The sequence below is a fragment of the Semicossyphus pulcher genome, unplaced genomic scaffold (genome assembly GCF_022749685.1).
Source record: "Semicossyphus pulcher isolate SPU_LCO1_2020_fin unplaced genomic scaffold, fSemPul1.0.p SCAF_9, whole genome shotgun sequence".
Taxonomy (NCBI): domain Eukaryota; kingdom Metazoa; phylum Chordata; class Actinopteri; order Labriformes; family Labridae; genus Semicossyphus; species Semicossyphus pulcher.
This window is the reverse complement of record NW_027211770.1, coordinates 5710001-5731506: the sequence shown is the minus strand read 5'-3', so window position 1 is coordinate 5731506 and position 21506 is coordinate 5710001. Positions and strand designations below refer to the sequence as shown.

Below are 21506 nucleotides of genomic sequence, written 5' to 3'. Positions count from 1 at the left end.
CATGTTGCAACAGTGGAGGCAAAGGCTATGGTCATAAGGTGGTCATAACGATACAGTGGTCCCTGTCAGTGGACGGGATATGTCAGGCAGCAAGTGAACACTTTTTCCTCGAGGTTGGTGTGTTGGAAGCAGGAAAAATGGTGAAGTGTAAGGATGTGAGCAAATTTGACAAGGGCCAAATTATGATGGATAGACGACTGGGTCAGAGTATCTCCAAACCTGCAGCTCTTGTGGGGGATGTTTCCGGTCTGCAGTGTTCAGGACCTACCGAAGTGGTCCAAGGAGGGAAAACCAGTGAACAGTGACAGGGTCATGGGCGGACAAGGCTCATTGATGCACGTGGGGAGCGAAGGCTGGCCCGGTGTGGTCTGATCCAACAGTAACTTAAACTGCTGAAAAAGTTAATGCTGGTTCTGATAGAAAGGTGTCAGAACACAAAGAACATCACAGTTTGTTTCCCTAATGGCAGTGGCCTCTTTCAGCAGGATAATGTGCCCTGCCACACTGCAGACATGGTTCAGGAATGGTTTGAGAAAAACGACGAGTTCAAGGTGTTGACTTGGCCTCCAAATTCCCCAGATCTCAATCCAATGGAGCGTCTGTGGGATATGCTGGACAAACGAGTCCGATCCATGGAGGCCGCTGCTAACGTCTTGGTGTCAGATACCTCAGCACACCTTCAGAGGTCTAGTGGAGTCCATGCCTCGACGGGTCAGGGCTGTTTGGTGGCAGAAGGGGGACCTACACAATATTAGGCAGGTGGTCATAATGTTATGGCTGATCGGTGTAAGTTTATATTTAAGTTCTCTTGGCAACACGTCTTTTAATTAACACAATAGCCTATTCAATACACCATTACTAATTTCTTTATAATTTATTTATTTGGCATATTTTCCCAACAGACATTTTGGCTGTTGATATCTTTAACTGCTGGACAACATGGGATACCGGTGAAAAGACGGTAGATACCAGCTAACGTAAAACCTGCACACCAGACGCAAGTATCCAGTCCAACAAAGATGGACCATAACTGGAGCACAGCAGCATTGATTTACGAGGTTGGCTTCCAGTTTGTCGGTCCATTCCCTGTGTCAAAAATGGTCAATCCTTTGGCTGCTTGTCTCAAACTTCCCAGACCCTGGAGGATTTACCCCACCTTCCATGTGGCTCGCATCAAATCTGACAATAAGAGCCCGCTTTCTCTAAACTCACAACGGGAGAAACTCTGCTGCTTTCCTTCCGTCTGAACTCGCTCTGATGGACATGTTTGTGCTTTTTAAACACATTCGCTTTTGATGATTGGGAATTGTTCACATTATGTTTGTATCCACCGCAGACCACACACACATTATAACGTTAGCATAAGCATCTGCTTCACCATCCTTTGTTTGAGTCTAAAAGAAAATCTTTGATCTCATATTGTGTTTTGCGGCCTGATTGCATTTACCGAGATGAAGAAACCTGAGTCTGTTATTTGTGTTTGTGGTGTCCCACAGTTAAACAGTGAGGAAGAGGAGGAAGAACCGAAGTTTTCTGAGACGAGAGGAAGAACGCTGCAGTCAGGTTAAATATCAACTCAGACAAACACAGAACAGAACAGAACATCAGGGTCAAACTTAAATAATTTATTTACCACCAGAAATCCACATCAACACTGTGTTACACTGCAGCACGGTGGGTCTTCATCACCTTCATCTCAATCATCATCATCAGAACAACAGCATTATAACAGCTGGATTAGGACAGTTTGGGATGCTCTCCTCTGAAGTTATGAACACTGGCACTGAAGGAGAGGGGGGCAGGACTTATACAAAGACTACTCGTTTAATGGGGGGTCGGCCTAACCCCCCCATTAAACTAAGAAAGACAGGAGTTCTGAAATGAGAACAGCATCAGTGCAGTTTGAAACAAAGCAAGAAAAAGACGACATGATGGAGAGAAAAATAAATGTTTATGTTTTCATGAAGACAAAACACTGAAGACACACTGATGATGCCACACACTGATGATGCCACACACTGATGATGACACACACTGATGATGCCACACACTGATGATGACACACACTGATGATGACACACATGCTGTTTGAAATTGGATACTACATACTGCGTTCGGCGGTAGTTTGTAGTATGGAGGACCTTTTCAAATTCATTTCGCATTATGCTGCCAGGCGCCAGTTTCCGGTTTTGGACAAAAGCAAACTGCCACTTCGTTAGCTATAGCGCCCCCTTCTGCTGGAATGTTGCTGCTGTCCGCTATTTTAACTGTTGTTGTGACTTTCCAGCGCTTTGCATTGTGGGATACAGTAGGCGAGGTAGACTGGTCTGATACGTACTGGAGATTTTCTCCGAATCAGTACGACATCCGGGTATTTTTGGCATCCTGCACATTTAGCTTTTGTTTGCATACTACATACTATATTTAGGTCACATCAGGACATACTGCTAGGATAGTATGGCATTTCAAACACAGCAACACTGATGATGACACACACTGATGATGACACACACTGATGATGACACTACAGAGCGACTCAGCTTGCTGATGATTGGTGGATATCTGACAATAATAATGTGTTCATCACAGTAAAGGATCATTCCAGTTCATTACACTTTGTGTGTCATTGTCACTCACATGTCAGCTCTGTGATTGACCTGTCCTGTATGATTATTGTTATAACAATAATTATATATATTTATATTATATTATATTATATTATAAACTGTGTACACAGTACAAAAACAGCAGGTCAGAGCTGGTGTGGGTCTGTAAACTGTAAATTCAAAACATGTAATATGACCTGTAATAAAGAGTCTGATGGTGATGTCACTTCCTGTAGCTGCTGTGAAACAGTGTAATCTCTATCACATCTATAATCGTAATCTTAGGACAAACAACTATAAAGCTGAGTAATATTTCATGTGTGCATTCAAATGCTTCTGATTCTACATGTGTATCTGCTTCGACAGAACTCTAACTTTGATGATTTTAAAATACTATTAAAAGTGCAGCTTTAACTGACATGTCACTGCAGCTGCTGGTCATTCTGTTATCAATGAACCAACAACACTCTTCTATGTCAACTAATCAGCCGGAACGATCCTTTAATGTGACTTATTTCATTTCTCTTGTGAGGGCTTTTTCACACATTTACTATCATTGTCTTACTGATATTATACATCAACAGTGTGAAGTTAAACTTCTCCACCTGTCTATCCAGGTCACAATTTACAGGACGCTGAAACAGAACAAATTAAATAACATTAATTATAATAATAACAAAGCATGGACAGATTGAGAAACAAACGTTAGCTACAAAACAAAGACAGAAATGAGGACCGATCATTTCCCATTTTGGCATCCATAGAGCTCATGTTTCCATCTGTCTGTCTGTCTGTCTCTGCATGGTGTGAACACTGTGGAGGGGTGAGGAGGGGTCTGTGTTATTATTTATTTCACATATAGACACGCATCACTTATGTTTCCAGTGTTTGTCTTTACTCTTGTGTCTGTGTGAAGAGTGTGTGAGGTGAGACATGTTAACAGACTTGTGCTAAAGACATCTGTGTGTGTATGAACCATTGACTGTATAAAAAGATGGACGACATGACAGCTCCCTAAAAGTGAAGCCAAAACATTTCGGGCGCCCCCTGCTGACTGGCTGCAGTATAGGTCATAAAGCCCGCCTCCTACATGTTAACAGGTGGGACATGGGTCAAACTATAAAATCAAAATACACGCCCGATAAATTTTTCTCAAACATGGTTTCTGTCATTATAGCTAGTTATTATCATGCTGATTTATGTCGAAGTGTTCATTTTTCTGACAAGTTTATATTTAATTAGTTATTTGATGCTGTCAAAATGATGATTGACAGCTCTGTTGACAAATTAGGCTCCTGCAGCCAATCAGTTCCGGGTGAGCAGAGCGGATGACGATCCGCGAGTGGAAACGTAACTAAAACAATCACTACAGTCAGTGAAGTTTCCACACCTGTGAACGTTAACCTCAGACCAACACAGAGAAGCTGTTCTGCTGTTAAACACAACGTTGTGCGGCATCCTTGCTGTTTTTTCGCTAAGTTAAGTGTGTGTTTGTGTTAGCGGAAGTGGCTACGGCCCCTTCACTCACCGATCTCTACTGCGCAGACTCTGGCTCAATATGACGTAGCCATTGCAAGATGGCAGCACCTATCACAGGGGCTATTTTGGCATCAATTACGTACAATGGGAGCAGATGGAGACGTGTTGTCCATCTATATATACAGTCATTGGTATGAACTGAATGTGTGGTATATACTGTATTCAGTGGGTTCACAATAATCCAAATATTAGCATGAATCCACTGGTAAAGATTATTTACATCAAATAGTTTCTTTCAGCTGAAGCTGATTGTAAAGTCTCCTCCAGCTGCTGCAGACACTTTCACTGAAAAAGAACTGAGACCATAACCAGAGTGTTTCATCACTGTCTTTAAAGTGACCCTGATATGTAGTAACTCCTACATTTATAGTTTTAAAATACAACAACGTGTGTGTAATTTAAGATGTTTCTAAATTACCTTAAACAGATTAGTAATATTTCTGTTCTGCAGTTTTCCTTTAATTTTATTGATGTATCTTTGATACGTCATACTGTCAGAATTAAAAATGCATTTCAATAAAGTCAAGTTATTTTTAAACTATATCTAGTGGCCATTAGCGGCACTGCATCTTCAGCGATAAAGCGGCTTCAACCACAGACTGCTGATAAGAAGTGGGCGCAGCCTCTTGTACATTAATGAAATCAAGGCAGAAATGGGTTGGGGGGGCAGGGGGTAACCTACAACTCTTGGATGACCAGCAGGGGGCGACTCAACTGGCTGTAAAAGAAGTGTGATCCTCTAGAAGTCTATGAGAAAATGGTCCTCCTCCTCTCCTGATTTATTCACTCAGTAAACATGTTCCTAATGAGTTTATGGTCTCAGTCTCTAGTTTCAAGTCTTCTTCAACACAGCATGATGTTCATTTAGTCACTGATGCTCCCATGTAGAGTCACACAGACCAGTAAGAGGGGGGGGGTTTGGGCGGGGCTACCTGTGATTGACAGGTCACTACCATGTAGCCTGATAGAAGTGTAAAAATGTATCCAACCTTTCCTTCAAAAATGCTCACTTATGCCAAATTTGAGGCTTCAAAAAGGAATTCAGCAAACCAATGGGTGATGCTAGGTTGCTGCGTCCACTTCATATATATAAAGTCTATGGTTCAACCAGTTCATTCAAGTCACGCTGTTTCATAAACAGTTTCCAGCAGCCAAATATGGAAATGTTTCCCTTAAAGATCAAATTTTGAAAAACAGGTGCGTAGGAGAGGAACAGGTCAAACAACAAAAAAAGTGTAAACTCCCGCACACCGTCTAACTTGCAGAAATTATATTTATTTGCAACGTTTCGGTACTAGACCTTCATCAGGCAAGGTTTTGCCTGATGAAGGTCTTAAAGATCCCTTAAAGATCGAAAAAGTCTGGGCTGTAAAGCTGCCCATGTCATACGTGGTAGTGTGTACATTATTTCATGATTTTCAGCTGCTGTATGACCAAAATCAAAACATGATCAGTTTGTTTGGCCACATAAGAACAATGTCACTCAGATGTTTGCAGCAACAGAACCTCACAGGCTCTCTTCCAGGATGAGAAGGATCACTGGGTTTAAAAAGCTGCATGTTGATGTGAGCTTGCAAACAGCTCCTGATCATGGAAAGCCAAACTTAAGGGAACCTAGACTCAGTGATTCACCATGAGAATCTCTGCTCACGAGCCTTGGTCTGCTTGTACTGAGGCAGTGTGAAACCTGTCCCCAAACACTGCCACACTCTACCTCTGGTATCAAAGGCAAGGTCCTCGTTTAATGACGGCACTGGTCATGTATGATGTTTGCATTGAACTGTAATGTCCAACACAGCACTCCTGTGTGGAAACACTGCTGGGTGTAAGAGCGGGAGACATACACGCAGTTTGACTGTATGTACGTCGGAGTCCACTGTGTGACTGACTGTTTGACTGAAGGCTTTTTAGGCTTCTAGCTGCACTTGCAGGACTTGACCTTCATATTGGAGAGCTGCTCTATTTTGGGGGTCTTGCCGATGTAGTAGAGGATGGTGAGGGGCTCTAGATCCTGGGAGACGCAGCAGGGTGATGCTGATGCTTCAGGGTTGATCGTGTTATACAGTCCTAACACCTGAAACACAGAGCCGAACCATGAAGAGCATTTGACCCAAAGAAATATTATTGGAAGTTAATGTACTTACTAACCAACAGATTGTTTAACCTTTGACCCTGTCCCCATATTGTACCTTGGAATGCTGGGTGTCGGCGCTCCACAGGTATGGACAGGCCCCAGCACAGAAGTTGGCCTCGTAGCCCTTTGGCTCGTGGATCCACCTCCAACCCAGGTCCTTTTTAAAATCGATGTAGAGAGACCGCAAGCAGCAGTTGTCCTGAACATTTCTGCAAAGACATGAGGAGGAGGTGACTCAAACAGTTGTCATGGAGTCAAGCTCATAAGAATCTCCTCTGATAAGAGTAAGGCTTTGGATTCCAGGTGAGTACCTGGAGCAGTAGGCGGCGTCCAGGGCTCTCCTGGATCGGTGGGTCTTGTGCTGGGACTGGGACTCCAGCCGGTAAGAAGGCAGCAGCATGAGGAGAAGGTGTGGAGCCCGAGCGCTGTGCCGCCTCTTCTTGAACAACTTCAGGTCACCGCCGTGGATAAAGCTGTCATCTATACCTGCAACACAACAGAGAAATCAATGAGCTTTATCTGACTGCATGTAACATGTGCAAGTACTAGATCAAAACATCTGATTCATCTGATCCCAAAGTATAAAGTATACAGACTGACGGATTAAATATGCTTACAGGAAGTGCTGGTCAGATTATTATCATGAAAGTGAAACCAGGGCCCTCAATGGTCTGATGAGGGCCCTGGTTTCTATTGTCAGAACATGCTGAGTTTGAACTTGAAGTAAGAGTCTGTTTCTCCTTCTTACCCAGAGGGGTATATCGTTATCCTGTACAGCTTTGATGCATTCCTCATGATTTGAACAACACCTATAAAGAAGACTCGGTGGTACCACATGGTAGCTGGTGATTTAAATCAAGCAGACCAAGAATTGCTTTGACTAATCCCCAGTATGACCACACCCCCACCAGGGCCAACAACACCCTGGACCATCTTTACAGGCACACTCATGGTTTTTATAAAGACCTTGCCATTCACACTTTTGGTCAGTCAGACTATTTTTTCCTGCGTGTCCTGCCTAATTACTCTAGCTGATTAACAGTTTAGTAATGAGCAAAAAAGTTTAAGTTCGAGAGGTGGAGGTGGTTGAAGCGACAACAGCTCTACAGGACTGAGATGCAGAGATTGAAAACAAAACATGTTCAGAGATGCTGCCACCCAGAAACATCCTACAAGAGCAAGACTGAGAGCTGGCATCAATCAAGAGACACCAGAGAGACTCCTAAACACACCCCACCTGAAGCCCTTGAACCATTTCTGATGAAGACCACTGAGAGTGGTAATCATGCAAATCAAGACCATCCCAACCCGAACATACACATCTCCACTCCCTCCCTCCAGGCTCCACAGACAGTGAACATTTGAAACCTAGCAGTCTGGGCTTGATTGAATTGGAGTTCACATCTCCTCCTCTATGGTGCTGAACACGGGAGCCCCCCCCCCCCATACAGCCACAACTGCAACCCCTCAGCTACGCAAAACAAGAAAGGTTATGGATATAAAGGCAAAGCAGTGCCTCCTTGCAGTTTGGTGCTTGGTGACAGACCGGCGTTCCGACTCACAGGGCTTTAAACTCGGTGACTGTCATTCTGGAGTCGATGGTGGAGGACTCGTTACACTTCAGGCACCTTAGCTAACTATAGACCTATATCTAACCTTCCTTTTATTTCAAAGATCCTTGAGAAAGCAGTCGTTAATCAATTATGTGACTTTCTTCATAACAACAGTTTATTTGAGGACTTTCAGTCAGGATTTAGAGTCCACCACAGCACTGAGACAGCCCTTGTGCGAGTTTCAAATGATCTACTTACTGCTTTAGAGGACTTCTCTCTGTACTCGTCCTGTTAGATCTTAGTGCTGCTTTCGACATGATAGACCATCACATCCTGTTACAGAGACTAGAACAGTTAATGTTCATTACAGGATCTGCATTCAGTTGGTTTAAATCTTATTGATCAGATCGATCTCAGTTTGCTAATGTTCGTGATGTGTCCTCTATGCACACCAAACTTAGTCATGGAGTTCCACAAGGTTCTGTGCTCGGACCGATTCTTTTTACCTTATATATGCTTCCTCTGGGTAATATAATGAGGAAACACTCCATTAATGTTCATTGTTACGCAGATGATACTCAATTATACTTATCAATGAAGCAGCTATCTAAACTAGAAGCATGCCTTAAGGACATAGAAAATTTCTGCTACTTAATTCAGACAAAACTGAAGTTATTGTGCTTGGCCCCAAACACCTTAGAGATTCTTTCTCTAATGATTTAGCTGCCCTAGATGGCATCAGCCTGGCATCCAGCACTACTGTTAGGAATCTGGGAGTTCTGTTTGATCAGGATATGTCCTTCATCTCCCACATAAAACAAATATCAAGGACAGCCTTCTTTCACCTTCACAACAAACATCAGACACATCCTGTCTCAACACGGTGCAGAAAGACTAGTCCATGCATTCGTTACTTCCAGGTTGGATTATTGTAACTCGTTACAATCAGGCTGCTCTAATAAGTCACTAAAAACTCTTCAGCTGGTACAAAATGCTGCAGCACGTGTGCTGACAAGAACTAGGAAGAGAGATCACATCTCTCCTGTATTAGCCTCTCTGCACTGGCCTGCTGTAAAATCTAGAATAGAATTTAAAATCCTTCTTCTTACTTACAAAGCTCTTAATGGTCAGGCACCATCATATCTTAAAGAGCTCATAGTGCCATGTTTTACCTCTCTAGAAAATTGCGCTCCCAGGATGCAGGCCTGCTTGTGGTACCTAAAGTCTCTAGGAGTAGTGTGGGAGGTAGAGCCTTCAATTACCAGGCCCCCCTCCTCTGGAACAATCTACCAGTCAAGGTCCGGGAGGCAGACACCCTCTCTTCTTTTAAGAGTTCAAACTTTCCTCTGTGATAAAGCTCATAGTTAGGGCTGGCTCAGGCTGGGACCAGCCCAGAGTTATGCAGCTATAGATTATATAGTACATATTCATGTTATATCACAACGTTACAATTTAATTCAGCAGATGCTTTTGCGATGAACATCTAAGAGTTAATACAACTCAAGCAACGATCGAGACAGGAGGGAACAAAGTCAGGAAGAGCCAACAAACAGCTTCAGGTGTGATCGGACACAGGTGCTGACAGGCAGAGCACAGGGTGTCAGCAACATCAACAAGGTCAATATAGTCATCATCATCATCATCATGAGAATCCTAGTCAACATCAACAACATCCTCAATATCATCATCATCATCATCATCATCATCATCAGTATCATTAAGGTCAGAGGTGTTCATAAAGAGCTGGGTCTTTAGCTTCTTCTTAAAGGTGAAAGGGACTCTGCGGACCGAATGGAGTTTGGTAGCTTGTTCCACCACCGGTTAGAGACTTAGGGCCCAGGTGCCCTTCATTGGCTGAACATAGTGGGCGGGACGGAGTGTAGACCTGGATGAGGGCGTTCAGGTAGGCAGGAGACGTTTTTGTTGCTGTTTGCAAGCGAGCGACAGGGTTTAAATTTGATAAGAGCAGCGACTGGGAGCCAGTGGAGGGATATGAGCAGTGGAGGGATATGAACAGTGGAGGGATATGAGCAGTGGAGGGATATGAGCAGTGGAGTGACTTGCTGTTTTGGGTTGATTCAAGACCAGTCATCCTGCTGCGTTCTGGGTCATCTGCAGAGGTTTGAATGTGCATGCAGGAAGGCCTGCCAGTAGGGAGTTGCAGTAATCAATGCATGATATCACGAGAGCCTGTATCAGCAGGTGTGTTGCATGCTCTGACAGGTAGGGTCTGATATTCCTGATGTTGTACAGGGCAAATCGACATGACCGAGCAATCGAGGCCACATGAACCTTAAAGGTTAGCTGGTCATCAGACTTAGTGGGTATGAGTTCAGTTTGTCCAAGCTGGATTTTGGATATAAATGAGTATTATTAACTCTGTATCTTCTGGTCCCATTAACATTACTAACCATATATCTTCCCGGGAGTTCTTGTGCTCCCTTGTCTTATAGGTTCCTGGGGATCGTTGCTGCAGACCACCTGCTGCTGTGGACCTGCTCGACTGCAACAACTACTAACTACTAACATCAGTCTTCCCCATAGTATCATTATCGTTGCTGCTAATGCTAATAGTGACTCCGTACATCACTCTCTTTCCCTGCTGCTGAAACTCTGATCCATGCCTTCATCACATCCAGAATTGACTACTGCAACAGCATCCTTTATGGTTCATCCTCCAAAGTCCTAAATAAACTCCAACACATCCAGAACTCTGCTGCTGCCCGCCTCCCCACCCACTCCTGCTCCTGTGAACACATCACCCCCATCCTCCAGAACCTCCACTGGCTCCCTGTTCCTCAACGCATCCAGTTCAAAGTCCTCCTTCTCACCCACAAAGCCCTCCATAACCAGGCCCCTTCATACCTTACAGACCTGCTCCACCGCCACGCTCCCTCCCGCAGCCTCCGCTCCTCTGATGCAAACCTCATCTCTCGTCCACACAGAACCAAGCACCGAACCTGGGGCGACAGAGCTTCCTCCATAGCTGCCCCCTCCCTCTGGAACTCTATACCCCAACACATCCGAGACTGCACTGACCTGACTTCCTTCAAATCTCTGATCACGACCTTTTTAGACCTGCTTTAACCTCTGATGCAGATTTTTTTTTCCTCATAGTTCCTCTTATTGTGTTTCTTTCTTTGTTCTTATTTTGTTTCTTTAGTTTTTTTTTAATTATGTAAAGTGGCTTTGAGTACCATGAAAAGTGGTAATAATAAAGGTGATAATGATAATAAAATGATTATTATTATTATAAGTAGACCTGTTGACTTCAACTGTTGCTAAGTGCTGCTCATGGTTATTCATGTTGGGTCTCTCTCTAAATAACAAAGAGTACGGTCGAGACCAGGGGTCCGTTTCAGAAAGGAGGTTCAACAAAGCCTCGGTCTAACCCCAGACTGTGGTTTGACTTACCCTGAGCTGAAAGTTGCTCTTTCTTTATATAAAGCCAGCATTAATGGAGCCCCGATACCACGATTCACCACGGCAATGGTACACAAAAAGAGGTCCTCCTACGCCACACCAGTGGAGCTCGAAATCCTTCGAATTGAACTGGTCTATTTATTTAATATTTAATCACAGCTGGAAGAGAAGCTAACATTAATATTAATTTAGGAGCAATCCAGCGGGACAAAAACGAACATGGAAGCAGTTACAAATAAAACACCGGAACATCATTCAAAGGTACGGCTCATGGCTGAACCTCACTTCAGTCATTTTAAATATTAAACTAATTAAATATCATTCAGTGGCTGTTTTAATGTGCATTAGCTTTATCCCTAACATAACGCTGATTTCACATACATTTTGTCCTCTCACCTAAATCCTGTTTAGCTGATTAAACTGAATTGTGTTTTTGTTTAAACATTGTTCCAATAACTAACAGCTGCTTTTGTATCGGTAGGAAATGAAGAGGACCAAATAAATGATCACTTGTATTATCTGAGTGCTCTCGGCAGTGGTGGTGGAAATCTATAAATGATGACTTTGACACAGATTTGTCTTTTGATTATTTTATTCTAATTATAAAAGACTTTTGCAAAGGGGTCAGAGCAGCACAGAGACTAACCGCTCAAACACGCATGAGACGGGCTGAATGAAGGAGGACGTGAATGAGGGTTTAATAGCCTAGAGGGAGGAGTCAGAGCCAAACTCTGAGTTTCCTGACGAAAACCTGCTCCCGACCAGGTGAGGTTCACAGACACAGTTACCATAGTGACCAACTCAGAGTGGAAGTTACCTCTCTTTCTGAAACGGCAAACCCGAGGTTTCCCTCATTTCAGGGTTAACAAACCCGGGGTTTTACTAAACCCGCTTTCTGAAACAGACCCCTGCTCTGTCTGTGAAGGGTCTGAGATAACCGTGGTTGTGATTTGGTGCTGTACAAATAAAATTTGATTGATTTGATTGATTGATTGATTGATAAACTCGTCCTCTGTACTTTAACATGTGTAGCCTGAAGAGACTATATTTTGTATGTCATTGTGTAACTCCGTGTTGTTGAACGTTTAACATCTCAACAGGAGGAACAAACAGGCTCGAAGCGGAGACAGTTTTGGAAAGTCACAACTTCTGAAGATACGAATTAACAACGTGTTCATTTTTGTGATGTACAGACATTAATAGAATATATTGATATAGTATATGTGTGTAAGTATAGCATAGCTTCACAATATGTTGACTGAAAGTACCTGCAAACCGAGCCTCCAGCTCTTCACTCTTGTTAGGAATAATGTAGTTGTTGGATGGTACGAACGTGCAGCAGGGGCAGTGCAGGCTGAGCTTGAATCCACTGTTTCTGTCTGTGGACAAACACAGGAGAAGGTGATGAAGCAGAACAACACATTTAACAGATGAAGAAGTGATGGGAGGATCATTCACTCACCTCTGTGGTTCAGCCATTCACTCACTGCCTCGGTCACGTCAAACGACAGCCATTCACCCTCCGTCTGTGTTCGTACCACTTTGCTGTCGATGTACCGCTGTGTCGGAGATGTCAGGTCTTTGTGTCCTAAAATCTGCAGACAAAACAGGACCGGTCAAAGGTTCATTAAAAGTCACTGCAGTCCTGCGGCCTCCCCATGGATCATATATACTAAAAACAGTGTCCAACCAACCATCCACTGCCCTCCTCTGCTTTGTTCTGCTGCTGTCTGACAGGTGATACAGAAGTACCTGCTGCTGTCTGACAGGTGATACAGAAGTACCTGCTGTCGTCTGACAGGTGATACAGAAGTACCTGCTGTCTGACTCTTTAAGACTCTTTGCAGGATTAAAACAACTGAACACTGCCTCTGTCTCTGGTTCTGAAGACGAATCAGTTCTTATACTCGTGTCGGATCACACAGATGGTCCATAGATGATGTAGTAGACCCTTCTGAGAGCGGTGTAGTCCAGGCTTTGTCTGCGATACAGCTGAATGTATTTGTTGTAGTTTGTTGCTGTCAGCTGCTATAATGCGTAACATAATCTGTTGAGCTGAAGGCAAAAAGTATTTTGAATATCTGACTGACGGCCGCTGTGCAGCGTGAAACAGAATAAAGTCTGACACAACTGTAGCTGCATGTATGATGAGTTTGTGTTTGGTGTTGAGAGGCAGCGAACTAATGAAGCAGCATGGAGAAGTTACTGTCTTTATCGTAGCTGATTTTACTGTTGGAGGACGCTAATGATACTTTAGATGTTCACATTATCAAATTTGATCATATTTAAACATACAGACATCATAACTCAATAAACAAGAAGAGAGAGCAGCCACAGTGTCTTTGTTGTTTGAGTCAGCCCGCTCTGTTCTCTGTGATTGATTAGTCAGGTCTGGGAGGAGCAGTGAGAGTGTAACCAGATGCCGGACAGACCTCTGTTATTCTGCTGTCCTTCAGATCCATGTGTTTATGTTGGCTCATCTCACACTAATGTGTAAAACACTTTTCCTGCTGCTCCTGAAAGCTGAAGCTACACAGAGAGGGAAGAATCAGAAGCAAATTCCCAAACTTGACCATCGATAACGGTAATGACCAATTAACGTATTAACCGTTATCTTTTTATATACTGTTTTTATCTATTACAGAAATTACTAGATGTGTTTTTGATCAAATCCTTATTTTCATGTTTTCACAGCCTTAACCTCGTAACACAAAGACACACTGCACACTGTACCTGCTTCTCTCTTCCTATGTGTCTGATCTGTTTACGTCCATCATGAGCTGCACGTTTTACAATCTCGACCCAAACCCAAAAAACACAACTCGCATTTTGTAATTTTTCCACCTGTAACCTGGTTTCCGCAGCAGCAGGTGAGCCACGCGTGAAGGAGGCTCGTAGTTACCTGTCGAAACAATCCAACCCGACTAATGAGAGCGACACTACACAGCTGCACTTTAAACAGAATAAAAAGGTCCATATTTAACAGAAGACGTCGCACATCAATCAATGCATTTACAGGAGGGACGTACCAGCAGATGCCTGTGTGTGTGTGTGTGTGTGTGTGTGTGTGTGTGCGTGTGCGTGCACGCGTTTTTCTGATGAGCATGTGTAGAGACGCTGCTGCAGGTATGTGTGAGACAGAACGCGAGGGGCAGGTGTCCAGTAGTTAATCGGTCGTGGATGACGATCCTTTATACAGATCAAAACTGAAAACATGACAGAATTAGTCGTCAAATAGACTTGGACATGTAAGAGAGGGCTTTGGACACACACATCAGATCGATTAAATTCCACATGATCAAACAAATTATTAATGACCCATAATCAATCATCGATCAACGATTACCCTTCCCTACTCCAGATCTTATTTATCGTCTGTTGAATGAAGGGACTCTTCATAAAGTTATGAGGAGGAGTGCTGATGGTAGTAGTAATAGTCACAAGTCCTATCCATGTGTTGTTCTGCCTCGTATCCCGGGTTGGGTCAGCGCAGCAGGCCAAACAAGCTGGCCCAGATGTTGCTCTGGTTTTTTATCCTGGAGGATTCTGAGGCATTCCCAGGCTCCATGGGATACATAATCCCCCCACTGAGCTCTGGGTCTGCCCCGGGGCCTATCCAAAGGAAAGAGTCCAGGAGGATCCTGATCAGATATTAACCAACTCAACTGACGTCAGCCCCCTCTTCACCACGATGGTCAGTACAATGTCCTCATTACTGTTGACGCTTCACTGACCCGTCTGTTAATCTCAAGATGCATTTTAACATGAAGACCTGTGATACATAACGCCTCATGAAACCTTTATTGCCCCGAAGGGAATTTGTCTTGCACCAAGAGCAATAAAAACATAAATGACCAAAGAATCACACCTTCATATGGTGGAGGGGTGTGCGTGTCCCTGTGACCCTGTGTTGAACAGGAGCCTCTGGTAGGGTCTCCACATGAGGGTCAAGAGTAAGAGTGGTTCATGGACACTTGATGAATCAGCTAAATAGGAACTGCAGCACCTCGCCCAGAAATTATCAACCATGTCTTTGGAGACAGGGGGGGAGGGAAGCTCTCTAAAGAGCATCTGCACACCGGCCTTGACCCATGTGATCCGGCCGGGCACAGCCTGAAAGAACAACATGGAGACTCTTCACTGTGGGCTCAACACACACAGGGAGAGGTCAGGGCGTCGGTGCACCGCGGACATACAACAGCTTTTTAAATGAAGGAGCTGAACAGGGAAGTATGAAATACTTCAAGCAGAAAAAAATAGTTTTTAAAGGTTTGAGTTTCAGAGAATTTGTGCAGGACAGATTTCACTGTTTGATCTTCAGACTAAATGATGAGATTCATCCGCATCCAAACTGAACGTCAAAAGGCACAACGTGTCAAACACGCGCTGTGAACTTCAACTACAGACACTACTGTGAATGTGTGTGTGTGTGAGAGCGGGAGGATGGGACGGACCGGTACAGAGTGCTGATAACACCAAACTAATACATCACTCACACACACACACACTCACTCACACACACACAAACAGACACACACACACACACACACACACACACACACACACACACACACACACACACAGAGCTTCTGTGTTTGTGTGTGTGTTTAAGTAGTCCAGCTGTCCTTTATCATGTGAACTGTTATCATGTGTTATCATGTGTTATCATGTGTTATGATCTAGTATCATGTGTTATAATGTGTTATCATCTCGTATCATGTGTTATGATCTTGTATCATGTGTTATGATCTTGTATCATGTGTTATAATGTTTTATCATCTTGTATCATGTGTTATCATGTGTTATCATGTAGTATTATGTATTATGTTGTAGAGCCCGACCGATTTTGTATTTTTGGAGCCGATGCCGATTCCGATATTAGGTAGTAAAAAAATTCCGAAATCGATATATCAGCCGATATATATTCACACATGTTCAAAATGTATCTAAAATTAAAATATTTAAATTCCAAATCTGAAAAGTTTTAAGTATTAAATTACATAGAAGTGAGTATAACACAAAAAACACAAAAGTAGGAACAAAAATAATGTCCTTGTTTTTCCCACCTTCAATAAACACAGACCAGCTCATCTGACAGACTGATACTGTTAATAATAGTAATAAAGGCTTAATTAGCAGGATTTTCCATATTAAATATTCCCTGTATATCCACATCATAATCCAGGAGAAGTGTGAGCTGGTGTCTGTATCTGCAGAGGATCTGCCCTTCGTCTGTGTTTCTATTCTTATTATTCTGCTCTGTTTGGGACATGTTGGACGATCTATGGATTGTCTGTCGCGGGGCAGCGGTCTGGAGCTCAGCCAACAGTCCGCAGGTCGGGACTCAATCAAAACGTAGCATCACGGTGACATGGTGTCTCTCTGCTCTGCTCTCTGTAGCACTGTAAGATCGTAACTTTAACATCTTTATGAGACGTGAAAGGGACTTCACAAAACGTCTTCATTTGCTGTTCTGACAATGAGATCAGTCGACGCGCATGTGCCTCGCTGCTGTAAGGAGCTGCAGGTGTGCTGAGGGCGGAGTAGACAGACGCACACACCTGGCAGCAGCGCAACGATGGCCCTGTATCTTCCTGTGGGTTGTACGGAGGTGTAGACGTGTAAGCTTGTTGTTTAGATCGTAACCGCTGTGAAACTAGCAGACAATAAAGCTTAGAGCTCCTGTGCCTTCGTTATTCAAGAACTTCAAACTAACTGAGAGCCAGACTGTACACACAGAATCTCGTCTGTGCAGTTTAGATGCGCAGAGGGTAGAAACAGCGGTGCTCTGAAAGCAAGCTTTCTTTGGTGATTACTGTGATTAACATGAGTTTGTTGTTCACAATGTTTCGTTCTGTATGGGAAAGATAATGCTTCCTAATGCTTCCCTTCGCTGTGTGTGCTGCTCTGCTCAGCTGTGACGCGCACTCTGGCAGTGATAGGGACGTCCTCATTTCCAATCATACCTGTTGCCTAGTGCTGACTGAGTAGTTTAAGTTGTTAAGTTTGCTATTGATGTTCCAAAATGCAAAAAAATATTTTGTTAGTGTTTTTAATATGTCCGTTTAGAACATATGTTCTGCATTAGTTGGTAAGTGTCATTTTTCTGCAGGTTTATAGTTGTAACCGTGAGTGAGGTGGCTGTTTCATTTCTTGACGTCAGCTGTATTTTGCTATAAACATTGAGAGTCTGGCTCTCACATTGTCAAAATGTACACTGCGCCCTTTGCTTGTCAGGAGGTGTAATGGCTTAAACCCACAGCACTGTTAAAATTAAATTAATTAATATCAGAGCATATTGGAGGACATAGATGCTGATACCGATATATCTGCCAAATGCGAATTTCGGCTGATAAAATCGGTTGACCGATAAATCGGTCGGGCTCTATTATGTTGTATCATATGTTATCATGTATTATCATGTTAATGTGTTTGCAGCTGATGGATGGGTCAGTACCTGATACAGCTCGATCCTCTGCTCAGACACTCGGGCTCCAGGGTTCTGCAGACGGAAGATCCTGAGCTCGGCCTTCACCAGGTTAGAGGAGTTCTTCTCTAGCGAGGACACATCGAACGTCAGCCGCCGGAAATATGGGTTGAAGTGAGTCAGAGAGATCACATCTGAAGGAGAGACAACAATGAATGAGTGAAAGAGTGTCTGACACACAGAGAGAGAGGACAGATGGGTCTCTGACAGGTGAGGGAGGGTTAAAGAAGTCATACACAGAGAGGTTAATCTCAGTTCCACTAGTTAGTTATGTCTGAGACTCCTTCAGAGAGAGCATTGTTTCGGGACTCTTGAGACTCAGACAGTCTGGGATAAAAATCAAAATAAGGAAACACATGGAGCTCCAGCAGGGACCGAAAAAGAGAGATGGCTCTGTAGCTCTCAGTAAAACAACAACAATCATCAGCACAGAGAGACTTTATTTTAAATGTATATCTGAAAAGAAGTTGATGCTTTCTGTGTTCCCTTGGTTTCTGTTTTAAGGTTCGCTTGGTGTCTGTTTAAGGTGTCTGTTTTAAGGTTAGCTTGGTGTCTGTTTTAAGGTTCTCTTGGTGTCTGTTTTAAGGTTAGCTTGGTGTCTGTTTTAAGGTTCGCTTGGTGTCTATTTTAAGGTTCTCTTGGTGTCTGTTTTAAGGTTCGCTTGGTGTCTGTTTTAAGGTTCGCTTGGTGTCTGTTTTAAGGTTCCCTTGGTGTCTATTTTAAGGTATGCTTGGTGTCTATTTTAAGGTACCTGTGGTGTCTATTTTAAGGTTAGCTTGGTGTCTGTTTTAAGGTTCGCTTGGTGGCTATTTTAAGGTTCTCTTGGTGTCTGTTTTAAGGTTTGCTTGGTGTCTATTTTAAGGTTCTCTTGGTGTCTATTTTAAGGTTCTCTGGTTGTCTGTTTTAAGGTTTGCTTGGTGTCTATTTTAAGGTTCTCTTGGTGTCTATTTTAAGGTTCTCTTGGTGTCTGTGTTAATGTTCTCTTGGTGTCTGTTTTAAGGTTCGCTTGGTGGCTATTTTAAGGTTCTCTTGGTGTCTGTTTTAAGGTTTGCTTGGTGTCTATTTTAAGGTTCGCTTGGTGGCTATTTTAAGGTTCTCTGGGTGTCTGTTTTAAGGTTCTCCTGGTGTCTATTTTAAGGTTCTTGTGGTGTCTATTATAAGGTTCTCTTGGTGTCTATTTTAAGGTTCTCTTGGTGTCTGTTTTAAGGTTCTCTTGGTGTCTGTGTTTAGGTTCCCTTGGTGTCTGTTTTAAAATACCCTTGGTGTCTGTGTTAAGGTTCCCTTGGTGTCTAATTTAAGGTTCTCTTGGTGTCTGTTTTAAGATTCCCGTGGTGTCTATTTTAAGGTTCCCTTGGGGTCTGTTTTAGATCAGATCAGCCTCTACTTATATACTATATATACACACAGATCAGTATCTACTAATATACTGTGTATACACCCATCGACATTCAAGGTGGGGCCTCCATGGATCGGCAGGGCACATTATTTTGCTGAGAGAGGCCACTGCCATTTCCATGAGGGGGTGGACTTGGTCTGCAACAATGTTTAGGTAGGTGGTACGTGTCAAAGTAACATCCACATGAATCAGGACCCAAGGTTTCCCAGCAGAACATTGCGCAAAGCATCACACTGCCTCCGTCGGCTCGCCTTCTTCCTATAGTGCATCCTGGTGTTATGTCTTCCCCAGGTAAGAGACGCACACGCATGAATCAAAGCATCTACAACCTGATGCATCTTCCTCCAACGCCTTCAATCTAATTCAAACAGATTTACAGAGATCGGGTTCGTCAGACCCAAACCCTCCTGCAGCAGAGCCCAAGCAGCTGGAGCAGACTTTTCAAGACGTACTTTGGGGACAGATAGCAAAATGAAGCCTTGCGAGTCGGTCACAGAACGAACACTGAAGCTTCCAGCATTTTTCAGATTAATAAAATTACATCAGTAAGAGGGAAGCAACTGAAGAATTGCCTTTTAAATAAGGACATGCCAGTGATTTAGTCTACAGTCGGACAATGCAGGCCAGCCGACTCGAGTGTACAGGGAGCAAAGTTGAGTGATGACCTTAAGATTTGTAATAAACCTCAATGCTCCGTGGTGTGCAGTGTCCAGAGCGTGAAGGCAATGAAAAGGTGCATGCATATATAAAACATCACCGCAGTCAATCAGGGGCATGAAAGTAGCAGCAACAAGTCTTCTTTTTGAAAGGAGGGAAAGAAAAACCTGACTTGTTTCTAAAATGGAAGCTGCAGCTTCAACTTTTTTATAAGCTGCTGAATATGAAGCTTAAAAGATAGCAAATCATCAATTAAGAATCCAGGTATTTATAAGAAGACAGACTTGATCACACCTCCCTGAAATGTAACAACAGACGGCAGGTTCAGAGGCTGTGTCTGTGAGTTTTTAACTCAATTTAAAATCAGTTTCAACTCACAAACAGTGTGTTGCACAGTATCAAAGGCATCCTGTAAGTGACAGAGAGCCTGATATTGTGTTGGAGCGGAGCAGTAAAGATCAGTATCATCTGCATACAAGTGAAAATTATCAAGTTCATTTATAATAAATACAAATTAATAAATTGTCCATCGCTGTGGATGTCTCACTATGTGCAAACAGCACAGTTATTCACATATTAGCAGGTTAATGTTGATGTTCTGACGGGAAGGGATAAAGATTATCACCTTATTACAACAGACACTTTTTATTTTATTCAAGACACAAAATATACAAACAGTTTTCAGAGGTGACTTTCTTCTAAAGAACAAAGAAAACTGAACAACACAACACCATCACATCAACAGAACCCGAGTCTCTGTAGACTGCCTGATGTGATGTGTTGACATCACTGACAAAAGCAGAGGTCGCCTGAATGCAACACCTGCAGCCTGAATCCTATTTTATCATTCTCTCTGTGAGGTTTATTAAAGAGTCAATGTGAGACTTTGTCCAACAACAGGACTGTGAGGAGACACAGAGGAGACAGACAGAGACAGACAGAGAGAAGACAGACAGAGAGAGAGACAAACAGTGAGGAGACAGACAGAGAGAGAGAGGAGACAGACAGTGAGGAGACAGACAGAGAGAGAGGAGACAGACAGTGAGGAGACAGACAGAGAGGAGACAGAGAGAGAGACAGACAGTGAGGAGACAGACAGAGAGGAGACAGAGAGAGAGACAGACAGAAAGGAGATAGACATAGAGAGAGAGGAGACAGACAGACAGAGAGAAGACAGACAGACAGTGAGGAGACAGACAGAGAGAGAGAGAGGAGAGAGAGAGAGGCAGTGAGGAGACAGACAGAGAGGAGACAGACAGTGAGGAGACAGACAGACAGAGAGAGACAGACAGTGAGGAGACAGACAGAGAGGAGATAGACAGACAGACAGACAGACAGAGACAGACAGTGAGGAGACAGACAGGAGACAGAGAGGAGACAGACAGACAGACAGTGAGGAGACCCCCACACGCACACGTTCACCTGAATGAGCCTCTTGCTCCGCACTCATGCCCACATTACACCTTACATGATCAATGCAAAGCACCTTGTGAAAGTAAATGGTACAAATGAGCTGGCTCATCAAGGGAGGTTTATTATGAATTATGGAAACAACCAAGAGGAAGCTGAAGGAAATGAACGCTCTGACAACAAGCTGCTAATCATGTAGTTCACCAGCTGTATCAGTGAAGCCCTCAGCAGCATTACGCATGAGTGTCATCGCTGTATTTACATGTAAGAAACCACTTCATGACTTCACATTATGACTGAA

At 43.3% G+C, this 21506-nt stretch overlaps 1 protein-coding gene across 1 annotated transcript in view; it reads right to left on the bottom strand.

Annotated features, from left to right (window-relative positions):
* Window positions 1-5786: 5786 nt before the first annotated feature.
* The window catches only part of tgfb2 (transforming growth factor, beta 2), a 36648-nt gene continuing 20928 nt past the window's right edge, over window positions 5787-21506 (bottom strand). Inside the window, exons 2-7 of the mRNA XM_069656655.1 lie at window positions 17713-17876; window positions 12718-12850; window positions 12524-12634; window positions 6591-6765; window positions 6335-6488; window positions 5787-6219 (exon numbers count right to left, since the gene is read on the bottom strand). Coding sequence (XP_069512756.1) covers window positions 6061-6219; window positions 6335-6488; window positions 6591-6765; window positions 12524-12634; window positions 12718-12850; window positions 17713-17876 — 896 coding nt within the window. The 3' untranslated portion in view covers window positions 5787-6060. The remainder of the gene's footprint in view (window positions 6220-6334; window positions 6489-6590; window positions 6766-12523; window positions 12635-12717; window positions 12851-17712; window positions 17877-21506) is intronic.